Source organism: Heptranchias perlo, chromosome 22 (genome assembly GCF_035084215.1).
Source record: "Heptranchias perlo isolate sHepPer1 chromosome 22, sHepPer1.hap1, whole genome shotgun sequence".
Taxonomy (NCBI): domain Eukaryota; kingdom Metazoa; phylum Chordata; class Chondrichthyes; order Hexanchiformes; family Hexanchidae; genus Heptranchias; species Heptranchias perlo.
Window position 1 is genome coordinate 29,802,173 of NC_090346.1, and position 23,248 is coordinate 29,825,420.

Below are 23,248 nucleotides of genomic sequence, written 5' to 3' on the forward strand. Positions count from 1 at the left end.
CCTTTCCCCAATTTAGAACTTTTACTCCTGTTCTAAATTTGTCCTTTTCCATGACTATGCTAAATCTAACCGAATTATGATCACTACCACCAAAATGCTCTCCCACTGCTACTCCTTCCACCTGCCCAGCTTCGTTCCCTAAATCTAAATCCAGACTTGCCCCCTCCCTTGTTGGGCTTGCTACGTAATGGCTAAAAAAGTTCTCCTGAATGTAATTCAGAAAATTATTTTAGAAGTTCATGGTGTGTGAAATTACAGGAGTGAAGCCAGGTCCTATCATTCTGTGACCAATATGTTGTAGCCTCCAAAAACAGACTTTGAAAACCATATACACTGTCACAAAATCCATTTGAGTGGGAAATACATAAATAGTGATAACTGCATGGATAAGGAAATAAATATCCAATATTAAAACAGATGATAAACAAAATCAATGCCATGTTAAACTTTTGTTGGCGCCTGTCACAGCTTTGTTTATATCACGTGTTGAGGTGGTTACTCCTGACTGGCCCTGCCCATTACCCAGTTCCACTTTTTCCAAACCTCGGACAAATACAGATCTCATCATCTCTTTGCTGTGGAGTTCCACACACCTGAGTTTTACAGAAAGAAAATCCTTCAACTTCTTTATAGCTGCCAATGGTAATGTACTAACATTCCCTGCATTGATGTACAGCTAATTTTCCATTTTATCTTTATACAACTGAGACTAATACATTCTGAATAAATTATGTTTAAGTAATTGTTGTCTGGTTAAGCAGAAAATAGTGCTCAGCAAAAATGTTGACAATCTTTTTGTGATTTCTTTACAATAGGCCTCTGTTTAATCTTAGCTTGGTAGAGAGCAAAGACAGATTGTAATCATGAAATATTTGGTGTACATCCTAATTATTACTTCCCTTTGCAATTTCAATTATTTTTTCTAGTTTTGTTTCCTGTTTGGATGAATGCCTGGTTGGGTTTTTTTCTTTTCCAGAGGTTTTTTATTTTTTGCTGCTAAGTTTTTGGTTTCTCTCTGGTTATATTTTGACTGTGGTAACAAATTATAATGTGGAGAGATGGTCTGAGGAACTAAAGAAGTGTAAAGATATGGTAGGTATGTTTAAAGAATATGGTGCAAAGGTAATGGCATCTGGATTGTTTCCAGTACAATCTGTGGGAATGGAATGAGCAGGATTCATGATGAACCTTTATAAGACACTGGTTCGACCACAACTGGAGTATTGTGTCCAGTTCTGGGCACCGCACTTTAGGAAAGATGTGAAGGCCTTAGAGAGGGTGCATAAAAGATTTACGAGAATAATTCCAGGGATGAGGGACTTTAGTTACATGGATAGACTAGAGAAGCTGGGGTTGTTCTCCTTGGAACAGAGAAGGTTGAGAGGAGATTTGATAGAGGTATTTAACGTTATGAAGGGTCTAGACAGAATAGATAGAGAGAAACTGTTCCCATTGGCAGAAGGGTCAAGAACCAGAGAACACAGATTTAAGGTGACTGGCAAAAGAACCAAAGGCGACATGAGGAAAAACTTTTTTATGCAGCGAGTGGTTTGGATCTGGAATGCACTGCCAGGGGAGGGTGGTGGAGGCAGATTCAGTCATGGCTTTCAAAAGGGAACTGGATAAGTACTTGAAAGGAAAGAACTTGCAGGGCCACGGGGATTGGGCAGGGGAGTGGGACCAGGTGGATTGCACTTGCATGGAGCTGGCATGGATTCGATGAGCCAACTGGCCTCCTTCTGTGCTGTAACCTTTCTATCATTCTATGATAATTGACTTTAATGAGTAGTTTTTAAACTGTGTACTGGAGACAATTTGACTTTGGGAGTCTTTCCCAGGTAGAATGAAATTATGCAGGAAAATGGTCTTAATATAACCAGATAGGGATCTAAGATGTGCAAAACACAAACGCATAACTGGGATTCACTTAAACTAGGTTTGGAAAGGGAGGGGCTAATACTGTGATAAACATGATGAGCAAGATATAGTTGGAAATAGTATTGTTAGAGGTAAAAAAAAATGTTCAAAATTGGAATAGGAAGGTGTTGAGAGATAAAATATTCTATTATGCTATATGGAATATGCTAATACAAGTTCGATTCTATATGTTTATTCATGGAAAATTGATATGACTGAATCATTACTAGAAGTAATATTGTGTCATAATTAATTATTCTACTTTTTCTCTGAAGAAAACAACCTTCAATTGATACAGTAAAATTTCACACCAGCTGTCATTAGCAAAAATATGGATGAATGACAGCTTTTGTTTTTAAAATACGGTAACTTAGATGTCAAAAAGGTCATTTTAATAAAGTAGAGTACAAGCCAGCCTCGTTGTAAGAGCTTCAGTTGTATACTATCTGGTATAAGACTTGTAAACAATTTTACAACACCAAGTTATAGTCCAGCAATTTTATTTTAAATTCACAAGCTTTCGGAGATTTTCTCCTTCCTCAGGCAAATGTTTCAAGGCTCTTGAAACATTTGCCTGAGGAAGGAGAAAATCTCCGAAAGCTTGTGAATTTAAAATAAAATTGCTGGACTATAACTTGGTGTTGTAAAATTGTTTACAATTGTCAACCCCAGTCCATCACCGGCATCTCCACACAATGGTATAAGACTGGTAGTCATGATGTGGAGATGCCGGTGATGGACTGGGGTTGACAATTGTAAACAATTTTACAACACAATGTTATAGTCCAGCAATTTTATTTTAAATTCACAAGCTTTCGGAGGCTTCCTCCTTCCTCAGGTGAGGTTTCCAACAACATTCACCTGAGGAAGGAGGAAGCCTCCGAAAGCTTGTGAATTTAAAATAAAATTGCTGGACTATAACTTGGTGTTGTAAAATTGTTTACAATGGTATAAGACTGGTGGACCTTCTCAACTGTCCCATGTTACATGTTTTGCAACTTTATAGGGCATTTACTGCAATACATGAATTGCTTTTGTGCCAAGGACTGTTACAGTGATGTATACTCTCAATTAGCGGAAGGAATACACATATTTGAAAGGAAAGACAAGGGTTTAAATTTTTGAATTCTGTGCTCTTGTTAGGAGCACATATTGGGAATTTGGCCAGAACCCCCGCCCCTGTGAATTTCCACCCATTAAAATCAAACCTTGCAGATTCGGAAATTTCTTGTGCATCTGTCCCATGATCTGTAAACAGTGAAGGAGTATTGATCCTTTTTGCCATCTGCATCAACATCACTTTCTCGACTTTGCTATCTCATGTAGCCTCTCCACTCTCATCGTCTCAATCACAGACTAGGTCATCTCTGATCGCTTCCTTATATCCCTCAACACTCACGCCTCACCCCCTTGCAACAACCACTTCCTTCTGCGTCCGTACTTCAAAAAACAGTACCCCAAGTCACTTACAACTGCACTTTCAAACACCGAACTGTCCAATCTTTGGCTCTCCGTTTGCCACAATACTTCTGCAGCTTTCGATCTGCTCAGTCACTCCCTCACCTCTGCCTTTGATGCCCAGTAAAACACTTACTCTCTCCCACCCTGGTCATTCCCTCTGATATGATCACGACTTTCACTCCCTCAAGCCCAAGGGGTGTAGACTTGAACGTATATGAAGCACAAATGATTTAGACATCTATTGCCAGATCTGGATGGACCAAATCAAGCATTATCGGGTCATGCTCTGCTCTGCCAAAACTGCTCACTACTCCAAGATTATCCCGGAATGCAAAGATAACCTCTGGCTTACATTCTTTACAACGAACCATCTCCTTAATCCACCATCTCCTACCCTCCACCCTCACCTCCAACAACATGTGAGGACCTCATGGACTTCTTTTTCACTAAGATTGAGACCATGGGGGTCATTTTAACCCCCAAGGATGGGTGGGTTGGGGGCAGGTGGGAAGGTAAAACTCGCCTCCAACTCGCCCACTTCTGGTTGTAACGGAGGCGGGTCGAGGTGTGGGTGACCAACCCGCTCTCAGGAGGTGGGTTGGTCAGTAAAATCTTTTAAGGAGGCTGTGGGCCTCCATTTTAATAGGTTTTTTATTTTTAACTCCTGGAGGCTGGAATTCCTGGGCCTTCTGATTCACGCCACGTAAGAGTAGGCGAGAAGGGCCGGATCAGCAGGTAAGTGCCTTTACTGAACGACTTGTGGGACCAGAGGAGCAGGAGTGTTTCTGCCAGGCCCAACAGGCCTACCTGGCATGATCCCAAACATGCGATCAGCATCCACCCATGTCCGATCCCCCCTTGCCCAACCCCTCCGCCACGATCTCCGACCCCCCATGATCTCTGACCCCCCCCCACGATCTCCAACCTCCCCCATGTCCAACCCCCCACGATCTCCAACCCCTCCCCCATGTCCGAACCCCCCCCCACGATCTCCGATCCCCCCAACGATCTCCGATCCCCCCCACAATCTCCAACCCCCCCCGCACAATCTCCAACACCCCCATGACCTCTGATCCCCCCCCACCAATGACCGACCCTCGTACCCCCCCACCAGCACAATGTCCCACTTACCTGACATCCACTCCCCGGCTGCTTTCCCATCTAAACAGGCAGCCAGCTTGTCATAGAAACATAGAAAATAGGAGCAGGAGTAGGCCATTCGGCCCTTTGAGCCTGCTCCGCCATTCAATATGATCATGGCTGATCCTCTATCTCAATACCATATTCCCGCTCTCTCCCCAAACCCTTTGATGCCTTTTGTGTCTAGAAATCTATCTAGCTCCTTCTTAAATATATTCAGTGACTTGGCCTACACAGCCTTCTGTGATAGACAATTCCACAGGTTCACCACCCTCTGAGTGAAGAAATTTCTCCTCATCTCAGTCCTAAATGTCCTACCCTGTATTCTGAGACTGTGGCCCCTCATTCTGGACCCCCCACAGCCAGGGGAAACATCCTCCTTGCATCCAGTCTGTCTAGCCTTGTCAGAATTTTATATGTTTCAATGAGATCCCCTCTCATTCTTCTAAACTCGAGTGAATACAGGCCGAGTCAACCCAATCTCTCCTCATACGACAGTCCTGCCATCCCAGGAATCAGTCTGGTGAACCTTCGCTGCACTCCCTGTATGGCAATTATATCCTTTCTTAGGTAAGGAGACCAAAACTGCACACAATACTCCAGGTGTGGTCTCACCAAGGCTCTGTATAACTGCAGTAAGACATCCTTGCTCCTGTACTCAAATCCTCTTGCAATGAAGGCCAACATAACATTTGCCTTCCTAACTGCTTGCTGCACCTGCATGTTTGCTTTCAGTGACTGGGGTACAAGGACACCCAGGTCCCTTTGTACATCAACATTTCCCAATCTATCACCATTTAAATAATACTCTGCCTTTTTGTTTTTCCTTCCGAAGTGGATAACTTCACATTTATCCACATTATACTGCATCTGCCATGTATTTGCCCACTCACTCAACTTGTCTAAATCGCCTTAAAGCTTCTTTGCATCCTCCTCACAACTCACGATCCCACCTAGTTTTGTGTCGTCAGCAAACTTGGAAATATTACATTTGGTTCCCTCATCCAAATCATTGATATATATTGTGAAGAGCTGGGGCCCAAGCACTGATCCCTGTGGTACCCCACTAGTCATTGCCTGCCACCCCAAAAAAGACCCATTTATTCCTACTCTCTGTTTCCTATCTGTTAACCAATTTTCAATCCATGCCAGTATATTACCACCAATCCCTATCAAAGGCCTTCTGAAAATCCAAATAAATCATATCCACTGGTTCTCCCTGATCTATTCTACCAGTTACATCCTCAAAAAACTCCAGTAGGTTTGTCAAACACGATTTCCCTTTCATAAATCCATGTTGACTTTGTCTAATCCCGTTGATATTTTCTAAGTGTCCTGTTATCACATCCATTATAATAAACTCTTGCATTTTCCCTACTACTGATGTTAGGCTAACTGGTCTGTAGTTCCCTGTTTTCTCTCTCCCTCCTTTTTAAAATAGATTATCAGGCCCTGGGGATTTATCGGCTTTCAGTCCCATTAATTTCTCCAGCACTACTTTTTTTTACTGATACTAATTTCCTTCAATTCTTCCTTCTCGCTAGTCCCTTGGTTCCCTCACATTTCTGGGAAGTTATTTGTGTCCTCTTCCATGAAGACAGAACCAAAGTATTTGTTTAATTGCTCTGCCATTTCCTTGTTCCCCATTATAAATTCTCCCATTTCTGACTGTAAGGGACCTACATTTGTCTTCACTAATCTTTTTCTTTTTACATACTTGTAGAAGCTTTTACAGTCCACTTTCATGTTCCTTGCAAGTTTACTCTCATACTCTATTTTTCCCGTCTTAGTCAACCTCTTGGTCCTTTTTTGCTGAATTCTAAACTGCTCCCAATCGTCAGACTTGCTACTTTTTCTGGCAACTTTATATGACTCCTCTTTGGATCTAATACTATCCTTAATTTCTTTTGTTAGCCATGGTTGGGCTGCTTTTCCTTTTGTGTTTTTGAGCCAGAAAGGAATGTATAATTGTTGCAATTCATGCATTCGCTCCTTAAATGTTAACCATTGCCTATCCACCGTCATGCCTTTTAATGAAGCTTCCCAATCTATCATAGCCTACTCACTCCTCATACCTTCGTAGTTTCCTTTGTTTAGATTTAGGACCCTAGTTTCGGATTGGACTACTTCACTTTCCATCTTAATGAAGAATTCTATCATGTTATGGTCACTCTTCCCTAAAGGACCCTGCACAACAAGATTATTAATTAACCCCTTCTCATTGCACAATACCCAATCTAGAATAGCCTGTTCCCTGGTTGGCTCCTCAATGTACTGGTCTAAAAAACCATCTAGTACACACTCCAGGAATTCATCCTCCACAGTATTATTGCTAATTTGGTTTGGCCAGTCTGTATGTAAATTAAAGTCACCCATGATTACTGTAGTACCCTTATTACATGCATCTCTAATTTCCTGCTTGATGCCATCCCCTACATTACCATTACTGTTTGGAGGCCTATAGACAACTCCCACCAGTGTTTTCTGCCCCTTGGTGCTTCTAACTCCACCTAGACTGATTCTACATCTTGATTTTCTGAGCCAAGATCCTATCTCACTATTGCTCCAATTTCATCCTTTATTAACAACGCCATCCTTTTCCTTTTTGCCTGACCTTCCTAAATATCGAATACCCTTGGATATTCAGCTCCCAACCTTGGTTACCCTGCAGCCATGTCTCTGTAATTGCAATTATATCATATCCATTTACATCTATTTGCGCTGTTAATTCGTCTACCTTATTATGAATGCTTCATGCAATCAGATACAGTGCCATTAGATTTGTCTTTTTAACATTTTTAGACATCTTAACATTTTTTTGTACCATGGCCCTATTTGTCTTATCACCATTTTTTCTTACCTGGACCTATTTGTTAGTGCACTCTTTTGTTTGTACACTCTGAACCTTCCTGACACAATCTGGTTATCCTTACCCCAATTACCTTCCTGCACTGCTTCTTTGTCTTTTCTCTTTAGCATTCTAGATTTCTCTCCACTGGGACCCTCCCACCCCCTTTATTTAGTTTAAAGCCCTATCTACCTCCCTAGTTATTCGATTCGCTAGAACTCTAGTCCCAGCATGGTTCAGGTGTAGTCCGTCCCAACGGAACAGCTCTCTCTTTCCCCAATACTGGTGCCAGTGCCCCACGAATCAAAACCCACTTCTCCCATATCAATCTTTGAGCCAAGCATTCAGCTCTCTGATCTTATTGACCCTATGCCAATTTGCTTGTGGCTTAGGTAATAATCCAGAGATCATTACCTTTGTGGTTCTGCTTTTTAATTTAGTCCCTAGCTGCTCAAACTCTCTCAGAAGAACCTTTTTTTCAGTCCTACCTATGTCGTTGGTACCTACGTGGACCACAACAACTGGATCCTCCCCCTCCCACTCCAAGTTCTTCTCCAGCCCAGAGGAAATGTTCTTAACCCTGGCACCGGGTAGGCAACATTGCCTTCAGGACTCATGCTCCTGGCTGCAGAGAACAGTGTCTATCCCAGTAACTATACTGTCGCCTACTACAACCACCTTCCTTTTTACTCCCCCCACTTGAATGGCTTCCTGTACCACGGTGCCGTGGTCAGTTTGCTCGTCCTCCCCGCAGTCCCCGCACTTGTCCACAAGGGTTGCAAGTACCTCAAATATATTGGACAAGCGCAGGGACTGAGGCTCCTGCAATACTACCTCACTCGCACTCACACCCTCCTGTCCCTGACCGTGTGCCAATTCTAAAGTATTTAATCTAAGGGGTGTGGCTGCCTCCTGGAGCAAAAGGTTCAGGTAGCTTTTTCCCTCGCTGATGTCTCGCAATGTCTGCAACTCAGACTCCAGCTCCTCAACTCGGGGTTCCTCGAGCCGCAGACACTTACTGCAGCAACGCATCTCCTGTTCTCCCATTATTTTGTTTACTTAATTAATTAATTTAGTGTTAATCAAATTATTTACCTCATTTAATTTATTAGATTAATTAAATTAAGTTTAGTTTTTAAAATTTAGTTATATGCTATATGTTAACTTAAAACTTAGCCCACAGTCACTACCAATCACTTACCTGATTCACCTGTGAAGTCACACTGCAGTTTTCTCTTGTTGCAGTCTGTGACTGCTTTTATCTCCGTTCTCGGTCCGCCGCCCCCTGTGGAAAAAGTTAGGAAAAGCAAGGCAAAGCAGCACCTCCTTCCCCCACGTCACCAAACTCCCACACTTACCAAGCTCTGAAGTCGCTCACTCTGTGCCCGCTGCACTCAGTGCCGGTTGCACTCACAGGCCCCTGTGTTTCTACTGTTTGTGACTCAGATGAGTCAGCCCTGCTCTGCTACTGTTTCAGGAACCAGTTTAATCTAGCTAACCAATTAATTAACTACAGCAGCTCTCCAGTAGGAGAGCTTGTTTGTCTCTGCTTCAGCCTGACAGAAACATAAAAATTTAAAGTTTAAAATTGAACTTAAACAGTTGATTTTACTTAAAAGTTAATAGCAATTAACACTAGATTTTAAGAGAGTCTGGGCGCTAAATTGGGCCGTGTAGTGTCCGTTGTTTTGGCGCTACACGGCCTCTCCAACATCCAAGATGGCGTCTTGGATGCACACGCACGTGCGTGACGTGTGCCAGACGCCATCTTGGTATAGGAGTTAGGGCATGTGCAAATACAGGATGCTGGAAGCATGTAAAGTAGGGAGAAAATGCATGCAATCAGTGTGCAACGCTGATTTAAAGTGATACACACCATTTTCGACCTTAACGCTCAACTCAACGCACAGTTTTATCCCCGAACATTTAAACATGTCTTACAGTGCCTGAAGGACCCTCCCCACCAGCGCTATTTAAAGGGGCCCTGCAGGTGTTGCAGGTTAGTTGCTGGATTATTGCTTCTGGCTGCTGGAGGAGTCAGAAGTGTTTTTTGAAGCTCCCTATTCTTATTGAGAGTTCCTACACTACTTTTGAGAATGCTTTGGCAGGTACTGCCTTACGGGTCGGAAAGTTACAACCCTGGTGGAACAACATTCCTGCCAACCTTGGGCGGTCTGCTAGGGCTCCCGCTGGGCATTGAGCATGACTGGGAGCATGCAGAGAGGCCACGCCCAGCAGGTCAAGCTGCGAGGAGACAGAGGATGAGGAGGTGCAGGGCACTGAGCAGGAGGCCCTACCCAATGTGGGCCTTCCGGGATCAAGTCTCTTACCTCAACATGACTGAGGAGGATTGCATCCAACGCCTGAGGTTCACCAAGGAAGCCGTCACCGAGGTCTGTCAACTGGTGCAGCCACAACTGCAGCCTCAGAGCAGGGCAAGGACAGCATTGCCTGTGGCTGAGAGGTCACCTTGGCGCTGAATTTCTATGGCTCAGGAGCATTTCGGGCCTCTGCTGGCGACATGTGCAACATCTCACAGTATGCAGTGCACTGCTGCATAAGGGAGGTCACAGACATACTGTACCACATGAGGAACAGGTTCATCACCTTCCCTCTCAATAGAGACAAGCACAACGAGCGAGCACGGTGGTTCGTCCGCATTGCTGGCTTCTCCATGGTGCAGGGTGCCATTGATTGCACACATATTGCCCTGCGTGCCCCACACATCAACTCGGCTGTCTTCGTCAACCGAAAGAGCTTCCACTCCCTCAACGTGCAGCTGGTGTGCAACCACATGCATCGCATCAAGGAGGTTGATGCCCGCTACCCTAGGAGTAGTCATGATGCCTTCGTCATGCGGCAGTCCAACATGCCAGCTATCTTTCACCCGACTCGGCAAGTCAAAGGCTGGCTACTGGGTGACAAGGGCTATCCCCTCACAACGTGGCTCATGACACCGGCCTGGAACCCACGCACACGTGCACAGCAGGCCTATAATGAGAGCCATGCTGCCACACGCAACATCGTGGAGCACACCATAGGCCTCCTCAAACAACGCTTCCGCTGCCGAGACCAGTCTGGAGGAGCCCACCAGTACTCCTCTGAGCAGGTGGGCAGATTTGTGGTGGTCTACTGCATGCTGCACAACCTCGTCATCATGAAGGACCAGCTTTTGTCACCAATGATTGCAGAAGACCTGAGCCAGAGGTGGAGTAGGAGGAGGCTGAGGAGGAAGAGATGGAGGAGCAGGAGGAGGAAGCGGGGGGGGGGGTGGGGTGGGGGTGGAGCCGGAAGAGGAAGTGGAGGAAGACGCGAGGGTGCAACAGGAACCACACGCCTTGTCTGCAAGGGCTCTGCGTGCTCGCCTGATCCGTGCCCGCTATCAATAATTTGAACTACATCCCCCAACTCACCAACAGTCCTACACTCCCCACCTTTCCGCTCCCACAAGACAATCAAATCGCCCTCCATCTGATTACACATTGGTTTCCCTCTCAGCTCATTGCATAAATGAAAACCACCACCAAATGCAAAATCAAACTCTCATTTATCGATGAATAAATGAAATTATGCAAACATAACAGAACTATTCACCCTTGTGCATTTCCTTAATGCCTATTGTTCATGTGCCTTTATCTATACTAGTGCTCCTACAAGGTGCTTCCCCAGTGGCTGGAGCATGGGTGGTGGAAGGCTGCTGGCCTTCAATGGAGGAGCGTGCAGATGGCCTTGGAGGATGACCTCGAGCAGCTCTGGGCCTGGAGGTGCCCGGCTTCAGACTGCACCATCTCAGAATGGGCTGCAGCAGTCTGGCCTGGCTGGCCGAGAGGCAACAACAGGGGCACTGGCGGAGTGGCAGGGGTAGGGGCAGGAATGCTGTCGTCCTGAGAGGACAGCAGGTCTGACTGCCATGGCGCAACTGCCACTATCCCGGGGCGGCGCCTCAGCAATCCTGGCGATCAGCTGGAGAACGGATTGCTGGAGTGCTGTGACGACCTGGAAGTCCGGTTCCACAGTGGTCCCCAGAGCCCTGATAGCAGCAGTCTGAGCTTCCATTGCAGCAGTCTGAGCTCCAAATGCATCAATCAGACCTTGGATGGCAGATGTTTGTGCTGCAATGGATGCTGTGACATCAGTCATCAGACGCTGCATCATGGTGGGTTCCACAGGTGCGCTGATGGAGGTGACCACCCGTTCCATGTTGGAAAGGATGGGCTCCAAGCTCTGCGTAAAGCCCTGCGCCAAGTTGGAGCTGGACTCCTCCATGCCCCTTCTCGCTGTGCGCAGGCTTTCTGGCAGGCTTTCCAGTGCCCCAAGCATTTGTTGGTGTACGCCCATCAGCCATCTTCTGTAGCCTGGCCCATCAAAGTCCTCATCTGACTCCTCTGCAGCAGAACTAGTGAGCGACCTCACCCTCCAGCGAGCTGGCACCTGTGGTATCCGTTCACTCCGCCCCGGCTCCTGCGCATTTGTGCTCAGTGTCTCACCACTTGCAGATCCTTCCTCTAACCTAGCCTCCAAAGGACATGCCATGTCACTCTCTGAGCTGGTGGAGGCAAGTGTCAGATCGAGTGAAGGTGTGGCTTCAGTGTCCTCCTCCTCCTTCTCCTCGGAGGGTGCCGTCACGTGTTCTTGGGTATCTGCAATGACAAAGGGAAACATTGACCATGCAGCACATGAGTCAGAAAAGATTATGGGAGGAGGGAGATGTGGAAAAGTAAAAGGAGCATTAGATATGCAGAGACCCCCCCCCGCTTGACCGGGACCTTGTGTTGTGACGGCTGCAGCGACGACCCACCCAATAATCCGCAGCACCATCTCCTCTAGGGGGGTTAGGACGTGCAAACGTGCCCGTCCAGCCTCAGGTCCCTCCTGCTGGTGGGTGTTATACGCCACGTTCTCCTGCAAGACAGGACAATGTGTCAGTGAGTGTCCTGCAAGGTGTGTTGGTGATGTGCCTGTCATCGTCGAATAGCTACCAGTTTGTGTGACTTGTGAATGGTGGTTGTGTGGCCTGCAAGTGTGGTACTATGTACGGGTGAGATGCAGCATTGCGTATGGATGGGCAGTGTTTGTTGGTGGGTGGGTGGGTGATGGGAGGTGTCGTGCATGGAGCAGTGGTGCAGTTGGTAGGATGTACCACTTGACACTTGTATTCATTCACCTTGACCACTCGTGTCAAATCATTAAACTTCTTCCGTGCGTGGTGCAATGTTCCTAGCATTCATTTCCTGCGCCACAGCCTGCCAATGCCTGTGCAGCTGTAGTCTGGAGGGTCTCCGGCCAATCTGTGGGTACATGCTGACCCTCCTTTGGTCCACACCTTCCACCAGGGCCTCGAGAGCATCATCGGAGAAGCGTGGAGTCCTTTCTCTTGCTGGTGCAGCTAATCTCATGGCCATTTTCCCTTCTCCTAGTAAGCTGTGTACCTGTCATTTGAAATGTGCCTGCACCTTTATGTAGTGCAGGCTGCTGATGACGTGCGCTGAGCACGCCCCATTTCCAACTTCCTCATTCTCTGTGCAGCCTCTCAGCAGCGAGGGCTGCGCTGGCTGCACGGAGATTTCATGGTATGTAGCAGGCAGCACGAAGATCACGTTCTGCCTGCATAGGGTCCATCAGGCGCGAGGTGGTACCACCGCCCAGAACGGACCCTTATCCAATTTTTCCCCCATTAACCCTTAAACTCCCACACTTACCAAACTCTCAAGTTGTTCACTCTGTCCCCGCTGCACTCTGGTTGCCTGTCGGGTGGGAGACTGCTGAAAAAATGTAAAAGTCGTCCTGACGTCAAAATTGTCAATCAAAATCCTGATGAGTTTCCTGTCCAAAAATCCTCTCCCCGGCTCTCTTCACGGCCCCGAGTATATATTGGGGCCCATCTGTTCAGCTGCCTCTGCTGCATCCCCCCCCCACCATTTTCCTTGCCCACCAAACAAGGTTCCAGCCTGCTCCAGCCCTGAACTCTTCCTCTAGCTTCTCTCCTATCTACATTCATGCCCTCTCCAAGATCATCTTGTCCCTGAGACCGACCTCTTGCTCTCTCAAAACTGCTGACCACCCAATTTCCTTTTCTGGTCCCCATGCTCGCCAGTTTCCTCTCCTCAGGTTCTCTCCTCTCCCCTTCAAAACTGCTGTCATCAACTCCCTCCTCCCAGCCTTGACTGCACTGTCCATGCAAACTACCACACCCCATCTCCAACATCCCTTTCCTCTCCAAGGTCCTTGAACATGTTGTCGCCTCCCAATCTGTGCCCATTTTTCCTGCAATTCCATGTTTGAATCTCTCCAATCAGGTTTCTGCTCCTGCAATGAAATGGCCCTAATCAAAAAGATAAATGATATACTCTATGACTGTGGCCATGGTGCACTATCCTTCCTCATCCTTTTCAATCTTTCTGCAGCCTTTAAGAAGGTGGACCACAACATCCTCCTCCAATGCCTTTCCTCTGTTGTCCAGCTAAGTGGGACTCCCCTTGCTTGGTTCCATGCTTACCTATCCAATTGCAGCCAGAGGACCTCTAGCAATGGCATCTCTTCCTGCCTTTGCACCGTTACCTGTGTGGAGACCCCCAAGGATCTGTCCATGGCTTGCTCTTCTTCCTCATCTACATGCTGTCCCTTGGAGACATCATCCAGAAACATGGCACCAGGTTCCACATGTACACTGACGACACCCAGCTCTATCTCTCCAGCACCTCTCTCAACCCCTCCGCTGCCTCTTACCTGACATCCAAACCTGGATGAGCTGCAATTTCCTCCAGTTAAACATTGGGAAGACTGAAACCATTGTCTCAGCCCCCGTCACAAACTCCGTACCCTTGCCTCTGATTCCATCCCCCTCTCTGGCCACTGTCTCTGGTTGAAGCTGACTATTCGTAACCTCAGCATCCTATTTAAATTCAATCCTTTCCTCCTTTGGTGTTTTTAGTCAGGCTTACCAATCCTCGCTGAGAAAAGAAAAATAAATTTAAAACCGTACTATGAGTAAACACCGATCCCAACTGAACTAAAATATAGCTGCTCTTTCAATCATATTTCTTATTTTCAAAGACCTTCGAGGAATGGCATGATTGCTGGAGCAAAAACATGCTTTGAAATTAGAATGTTGAAAACAAAGATAAGCCTGTCAGGCCCTGTACTGTTATTTATAGACTACAGAACTAATTATTAACAGCTGTTTCTTGGCATCATCACAAATATTGATCTTTGAAACTTTAAAAGAAAGAACAAATGGTCATAGCAGTCAAATGATTACAGAAGCATTGTTATGAGCATGGCAAATACCCCAAAAGAACTTGTTCTTTTGAGTATACATCTTCTATAAACTGCAGTAACCGAATTAGGCATAACAGTGTCTCATGCATTTTTAATTCAAGTTCTTAAATCTAAACTTACCATTTTATCACTGAGATAGAAAGCTTTTCCAAAATTATAAATAGAAGCTGATCCATCAATTACAGTTTTTTTCTCATTTCTGAGCCAACAGCAATGATTCTGGAGGAGGGGGGGGGGGAAATACATCCATTACATTGGGGAAATAAATATCACAAAATGTACTTAATATGCCTGGCCTATTATTGTCGAGAGTTCAAATGAAGCTTTGTTCTACATATTTTAACTGGGTTCTCTATTTCATGCATCTTTTTGCAGAGCTAAATGTGAGTGTGATATGACACTTTGAAAGAAAGAACTTGCATTTATATAGCTCCTTTCATGACCTCAGGAATTAAGTACTTTTGAAGTGTAGTCACTGTTGTAATGTAGAGAAATGAGTCAGCTAATTTGTTCAGAGCAAGGACTCACAAACAACATAACCAGATAATTCACTTCTAAAAAGATACCTATGGCAAAAATTGTCTGACCCTGTAATTTAACAATTTTAGTTGAAGGATAAATATTAGCCGGGACACCGAGAGAACTCCCCTGCTCTTCTTTGAATAGTACAATGGGATCTTTTACGCCCATTTGAGGAGGCAGATAAGTTTAATGTTCACAAACTTCAGCATACAGATGCACAAATCACTAAAAGTAGTGACACAGGTTAATAAGACCATTTTAAAAAAGCAACAAAGCACTAGGGTTCATTTCTGGAGGGATAGAATTGAAAAGCAGAGGAGTTATGTTAAACTTGTATAGAACCTTTGTTAGATCACACTTGGAGTACTGTGCACAGTATTGTGCAATTTCTGGCCCAAGATGTTTTCATGTTACATTTTATTCTTTGTTCCAGGACATAGATGACAGTTCTGGCATCACTACAACAAAATGTTTACTTCTCAACTACCATATTATAATATAGGACACATAGTGTATTTGCATTGTGATTGAATTTGGACACATATGTTTAATTTACACTCTTGTCTATATCCAGATATTGCTCTTTATTTACTCTACTTTTTAAATTTTCCAAAACAAAAAATTGATATTTTATAAGTTTTCTAAATACATACTGGGACATTTGAAAGACAAGGGTCACAATAAAAGGTAGTACATCTGCAGCACTGCAAGCACTATTTTGTTAATGCTACACAGACCTGAAGCTACAGTCAGGTAGATATAAGTTATTTTGAATATTTTACACACAACAACTTGCATTTATATAGCACCTTTAATGTAGTAAAACGTCCTAAGGCGTTTCACAGGAGCACATCAAACAAAATTTGACACCGAGCCACATAAGGCGATATTAGGACAGGTGACCAAAAGCTTAGTCAAAGAGGTAGGTTTTAAGGAGCACCTTAAAGGAGGGGAGAGAGGTACAGAGGCAGAGAGGTTTAGGAAGGGGATTCTGAAGCTTAGGACCTAGGTAGCTGAAGATATGGCCGTCAATGGTGAAACAATGAAAATTGGGGATGCACAAGAGGCCTTGGAAGGTTGTAGGGCTGGAGGAGATTACAGAAATAGGGAGGGACGAGACCAGAGGGATTTGAAAACAAGGATGAGAATTTTAAAATGGGAGAATGGGACTTGGTGCGAGTTATGATGCAGGCAGTAGAGTTTTGGATGAGCTCAAGTTTATGGAGGGTGGAAGATGGGAGGCCAGCCAGGAGAGCGTTGGAATAGTCAAGTCTAGAGGTAACAAAGGCATGGATGAGGGTTTCAGCAGCAGGTGAGCTGAGGCAGGGGCAGAGATGGCGATGTTACGGAGGTGGAAGTAGACGATCTTGGTGACGGAGCGGAAATGTGGTTGGAAGCTCATTTCAGGATCAAAAAGGACGCCAAGGTTGCGAATGGTCTGGCTCAGCCTCAGAAGTAGCCAGGGAGAGGGAAGGAGTTGGTGGCTAGGGAACGGAGCAATTCACATAATAATGAACACAAAGACAAGTTGTGAGAAAATTATACTTATCTCTTCAGATTTGATGCACTGTGGTCAGGCTATAGGTTTCAATAGACTTCAAAAACACATCTGGAATTTTTATGTGATAAAGTTTAAATCCTGTGTCAATCTAATTCATTTTTATTATATAGCAGTATATTACAGGCAGAATGTTTGATATTGTGTCATGTCCACCTATTTACTATTCAAACACAATGACTGGGAACTGGAACAATCAGAGAAAAGGGAAAAAAACAAGAATAGAGGATAATTACACAAGTTGAACAGCTAAAAAACAACAAAGTTGCTAAGTTTGACTAAAAGCAATACTAGCTTCTTTTCTAGTCTGAGATGGCAGTACCTGTAGTTTGTGAGGTACTGTGAAAGAACATTGTCTTTCTAATGTGGTAAAGTAAATGAACCGAATGTGATGTTCTCATGAATTCCTTCTTGTACATCAAAAATGTCAGCAAGTTGGTTTCAATAATTATCATTCTTGTGTAAAGAGTGTTAGTTAAGTGTTAACTGATAGGTCAACAACTAACTACTTTGTGGACAGAGGGTTTAGTGTTTTATGTTGCATGTAAATTGTGCTGAATTTAATTTACAAATCTCTTTCTATGCAGCTTAGCAGCTATGTATCGGTTAATCACTGTATTAACCCTGGCCTGTGTGCTGAATGCAGTCAGCTCAATCCAAATTTGTGCTTTTAACATTAAAACCTTTGGAGACAGCAAAATGTCAAATGCTACCATTGCTAACATCATTGTTAACGTAAGTATCACATTACTAATTTAAAATATTTCAGTGTGGATATCATTGAATATTTAGATCACAGTTAATACCACTGAATACTATTGAAACCCTGTAATAAAGGTTTACAATCTAACTCCCTCACTAGTTGGTCATTGTTAATAGCATTTGAGGAAAAAGTGACAATGGCCTCCACAACGGTCATTTTCCTTTCATGTCAATTCCCTTAGCAATTCTAAACTCTCCGTAAAGCTTAAGTGTGTTTAAGATTTGAATATTGGGCCAGAAATCGCTCAGAGCAGCGAGGCAAAGGTCACCATCGCTCCTGCGAATTAAATTAACAAAATTACTTACTGCAGGCTCTGTGGCGTCAAATTGCTTGAATTCGAACTTTTAAAAAACTGTGCGCTATCAACCCAGCCTCTGAGCAGTGTGAGTTGCTGAGGCTGGAAAAGTCTGTGAGAGGAGAAGACACGCCCACAAAATCTATCAGGAACAGACGTCACGCCCACAGATTCAGCCTGCATTGCTCAAGCAGGCAAGCAGACTTCATTCATTGAAAGTTAGTATTCTGTATGTAATTATTTAAAAAAATTAAATTTTTATTTACAATTGAATTAAATAAAAGAGACAAAAGGAAAAAGTAAAAAAAAGTTTTTAATTTTTTAATTAAAAAAAAATGTTAATGACCAAAAAAATTTTTTTTAATGACCTTAAAATAAGGAGTAATATGAAATTCCACATTTTTAAAAGTTAAATTTTAGTTGTTTGGCAATCATTAAGACTAAACTTAGTTTAGGCCTGTATTTTTAAGCATACCTGTTAGGTGGCATAATTAGTTACTTTCCAGCTAGGCAGATAAGCAAGTTGGCACTTTTTCATTGATTTCTCTGATTGCAGCGTGCGATGTCCCTTTAATTTGAAGCTGTCATATCACCGGCGAACCACTTGGAGCGAGTTCCGGATTTCCACGTTTCACTGCGCATGTGCGAACACTGGAACTTGCTCCTTCAATTCGCCACTAATAATGGAGAGCGCTGTTGAGCTCCTCCGTTATTTCGAGAATGATTTTTGCCCCATTGTTCCCATATCTGGGGAGGCTTTCCTAGCACTGAAACTTCTGGACAGGATAAAAGAAAAAGGTTAATGTCTAAGAGGTGATTCCTCTCTCACCTCTACTTTTCAATCTCCATCACAGCCGTTCTAGTTTTTCTCTATTTTATTGATACTGTTTTGGATCACTGTTCCACTGAACTTCATTCTATTGTTTCTTCCAAGCTCCAATTACGCTGCCTTACATGTTCACTATGTTAAAATCAAGACCTCCAGTTACTATTCTAAATCATTCTTTTCAGTGTCTTCAAAACTGTGGAATTCCTTGCCTCCCTCAATGTTTACTTCGTCCCACAACCTTCACACTTGTAAATCTCAAGCTTGGCATCATTTCTTCCTGACTTACTTTAGCTTCTATTTTATTATTTTGAGCCTTGGTAGTGCCCTGCACTGTGGACTTTGAGATTTTACCTTAATTTCTCAATAAAAACAAAACTGTATGAAGTAACACGCTTTTTCATGTGCTGGGTTGATCAATCCCTTTCCTCTTTACCCATCCCTGATTAGTGAGTGCAAGATAAAAATGTTTAAAGGTGGAACCATTGCGTCTTATGGAGGGAAAGATTCCATTAGAACCACATATTGTTTTCATCGTGAAGGTATGACACATATACATGACAATTTCCACTGTAATTATATCACAATGCACCTTTACAAAAAGTGGGAAAAGGCTTTTCAACTAATTTTGCAGGAATGATAAAACCTCTTCTATAGGCAAAGCTAATATAAAAAATTGAGAGAAATTGATTAGAAGAAAACAAAGTCAAAGCAATTAAAAAGAAAAATTAAACAATTTGCAAACATTGTTACATTTAGTGTACTAGTGAATGCAATGCCAACTGCACTATTTTCACTGCTTAACAGTTTATCAAATCTTTCTTCAGTAATGACATTTTATGCTGAATTCAAAATATGGCTCTCACTTCAACTATTTACATTCTAGCCATTCTTATAAGTCCGTCTATCATTTATACTATACAATTGGATTTTTTTTTCACCTCTCACAAACATTAGTTTCTCATCTACTTATGATGTTTATGCTCATGACTTTTTAGGTAGATGTACAACCTATTTTTCATGATTGTTTTTTGTCTGTGACTGTTGGGCATTTGGCCTGAGCTTCTTGTAGTTCTGAGGATTGTCCTGGCCTCACTAGGATGCTTCTTACTCAACTATGTGATGCCTATTCCTTGATGAGCTTTAATAGTAATTAATTTTCTGCAATGTGCTTCTGAGATCTCTAGTTCTGAGTTTTACTCTATTCCCACTTTGGAATTTCCCAGCATACTGTTATTTTAGTTTGGCATATAATTTGATTGCTTCTGTATTCTACTCACTGTAATTTTGTAAAAAAAAAGATACTGTACAACAGAAATATCTTAATAGCAACACCTTAACGGCAAATGAAATCATCCCCCAAGTCAATTATTGTTATCGATAATGTATAGCTTTAATTAGATCTGAATAGACACCTACTGTATATTTTCACTCGTGATTTGAAAGTTAACAGCTTCATTATGGAAAGAAAGAATTTGCATTTATATAGTGCTTTTCACATCCTCAGGACGTCCCAAAGTGCTTCACAGGCAATGGGCACTTTTGAACTGTAGTCATTGCTGTATTTTACATGGCAGCCAATTTTCACACAGTAAGGTTCCACAACTGGCAATGAAATAATGAGCAGATCATCTATTTTGGTATTGTTGTTTGAGGGATAAATATTGGCCAGGTCAACTTCACTGCTCTTCTTCAAATAGTGCCATAGGATTTTTTACATCCACCTGATGACAGGCCCTCAGTTTAATGTCTCATCTGACAGTGCAGCACTCTCTCATACTGCACTGAAGTGTCAGCCTAGATTATGTGCTCAAGTTTCTGGAGTGGGGCTTGAATCCATGACCTTCTGACTCAGAGACAAGAGTATTGCTACTAAGCCAAGGCTGAAGAGTCATCTCTAAAATGAATATTTGTCTAAATTGCCACATAATTGTGAATGTTAATCTTTTGCTTCAAGTAACAGATGAGAAAAATCCACTCCATCTTTCTTCACAATGCACCACAAAATTGGCAAATAATGGTTAAAAAAAGGTTTAGCTACAAGTATCTGTAACTTAGGGAACATAATCCACCCACGTCTTTAAAAATCCTGACAAATATGTAAACAAATTGTTTAACTTGAACTATGAGCAACAAATTAAAAGATACAAGTACAAAATTAACGAGCCTCAGGTGTCACTGGAGATTAGAAGAATATTTTTCTCATGGACTGATGAATGTGTAGAACAGATTCTCAATAAAATCAGCTAATGCTGTGCTGATGAATTTGGATAAGTAAAGAGTTAAAAAGGGAATTGAAGGTTACAGAGATAAATATAAACATATATGATCAAATACCCAATGAATTCCGGCTATTTTCTGCTTTTAGATACCAGGGTGTTAGTCTCACCATTTTTTGTTTTATTTTAATGACATCAAACAGAAATGCTAATTACTTCAGTCTTAGTTTGTTCTACAGAATTTTTTTTAGCCTTACTGGCAGAATCATAGGCAATCAGGGCTTGTCTGCAATAATGCTCATGCCAAACTTCTGAAGTGGTTTAATAGTCATTTAACTAGTCAAGTAATGGCCAGGGAAGTGCAGCCAGCCCTGGAGAGTGAGAGGCTGTAGGAAATTAAGCAGAGCAACAAACTTAATCATCCCAATTCAATGACATGGTCATTCCCAAATTTTGAATGACCGATTCATAGCATTAAAAACAAATATTATCTTTGACGTGTGCAATCAACTTCAGAGTTTTGAAACCAGAATCAAAGAGGACACCTAATCCTCTTAATTCAAAGTCACTTAATTCAAACTACTGGATAATTCCATTTTTTGTGGAAAATTGACTTTGAATTATCAGTAGACTGTAAACTACAATCCAAGTTTCAAAAAAATGTCTACATCATCTGCTTGTGTAGTTTGTATTGAAAATTAAATATTTACATTCATTTCTTGGTTAGTTCAGGTCTTCTTTATACTTCCATTGATTTTCAATTTTTCATGAAGGAGAATGAAAAGTAGAGCTCAGCAGCAGATCAGGACTTTTCACCGATATTGCCCATTTTATTAAAAGTGTTCCTTGGTCAAACATTGTTCAGCTGCTTCAACACCAGGGAATGCATCACAGTAATATTAGTAGAATGGTATTTATTCTCAAGTGTTCCCTGGCAGCCTCCTTCCCCCAATAGCAATACTGAACCAATTAATGTAACAAGTGCAGGAAAATCCATTTTGAACAGATATTCTGCCAGAGTTTAGCTGCTCCATCTTTAAATCAACTCAGTTCAGCAGATGAGTTCATTCTTACCTGATCATTTTAATTCCCCCGTGAAAAAACTGCCTCATCTTTCTCTGAAAGTTTATTAACAAGATCTTAACAAACAGCAGCAGACTTTTTAAAAACTCTTTTTTTTTTGTTGATGAGGAATGTAAGTAGCTCAGAAAAGACAAAAACTGGTGGTTTCAGCTTATCTCCAGATCTTCTGCCAGTTTTAATCCTCATCTCTACGATCATAAGACAATGAAAAACAATTCTCATGATTGTTTCTGTGGTGTAGGGAACAAACAGCAATTTTGTAGAACTTTCCCTCAGATGATAAAATGATGAGGCAGAGAGGGGTAGAATCCATTAAAGGTCAAAGTTTGAAGATCAAAATCACTATTTCTCATTCTATTATTATTATATTATGCTCTATGTAAAAAATACAGAGGAAATAGGTTTCATACTTCTTTAAAAATATGTCTCAATCATACAATACAATTCTTCTTGCTGCATGATGAATAAATTAAAATTCTATATTTTATTTCTTTGTAGATTGTTCGAAGGTATGACATTATCCTAATACAAGAAGTCCGTGATGCTGACTTGAGTGCTGTAAAGGTCCTAATGAATAAGCTCAATAGGTATCGTCATCTATTAGTTAGATACATTTGTGAATGTTTTTAGTTATATTGTACGATTGATTCTAAATAGAGTTGGTACAAGCAAATATTGAATAATTATCACTATAGAATCATAGAAGTTTGCAGCACAGAAGGAAGCCATTTGCTCCATCCTGTCTATGCTGGCTCTTTGCTAGAGCAACCCTATTTAATCCCACTGCCTTGTCCTCTCCACATAATCCTCTTCTGCTTCTAATAGTTATCTATATTTCCCTTAAAAGATGTAATGGTCTCTGCCTCAACTACTCCCTATAGCAGGAATTCTATGCTCCAACAACTCTCTGCATAGAGAAGTTTTCCTAGCCTCTCCTCACTTTCTTAGTAACAACTTTGAATTGATGAAGTCTCATCACTGACTCCCCAACCAGAGGAAATAGTCTTTCCCTATTCACTATCAAAACCCTTGATAAATTTTAAAACCCCTTTCAAATATCCTCTTAGCCTTCTCTACTCCAGTGGAAATAAACTTAAGTTTTTTTTTAACTATGGTTTCCCATCCCTGTTATCATCCTGGTGAATCTATGTTGTATTCTCATATTCACATCATAACAGTAAAGCCTTGTATCATCCACAAACCAAAGGCAAGTAGCGAGGATCAATCAGTTATAATAGAAATGTACATTTGCAAGCACTTTGTGTCATGTGACTGTCACACTTCGTGTCACACCTTACTGATTGTCCAAAAAATATTATCTTGGTATTTCAAGATATC

The 23,248-nt window shown here is 42.4% G+C and overlaps 1 protein-coding gene across 1 annotated transcript in view; it reads left to right on the top strand.

Moving 5' to 3' along the window:
* The first annotated feature begins 621 nt into the window (after positions 1–621).
* dnase1 (deoxyribonuclease I) overlaps positions 622–23,248 on the top strand; it is a 36,622-nt gene continuing 13,995 nt past the window's right edge. The window contains exons 1-3 of the mRNA XM_068003714.1: positions 622–642; positions 17,312–17,459; positions 22,409–22,497. Of these exons, the coding sequence (XP_067859815.1) occupies positions 17,322–17,459; positions 22,409–22,497 (227 nt within the window). The 5' untranslated portion in view covers positions 622–642; positions 17,312–17,321. The remainder of the gene's footprint in view (positions 643–17,311; positions 17,460–22,408; positions 22,498–23,248) is intronic.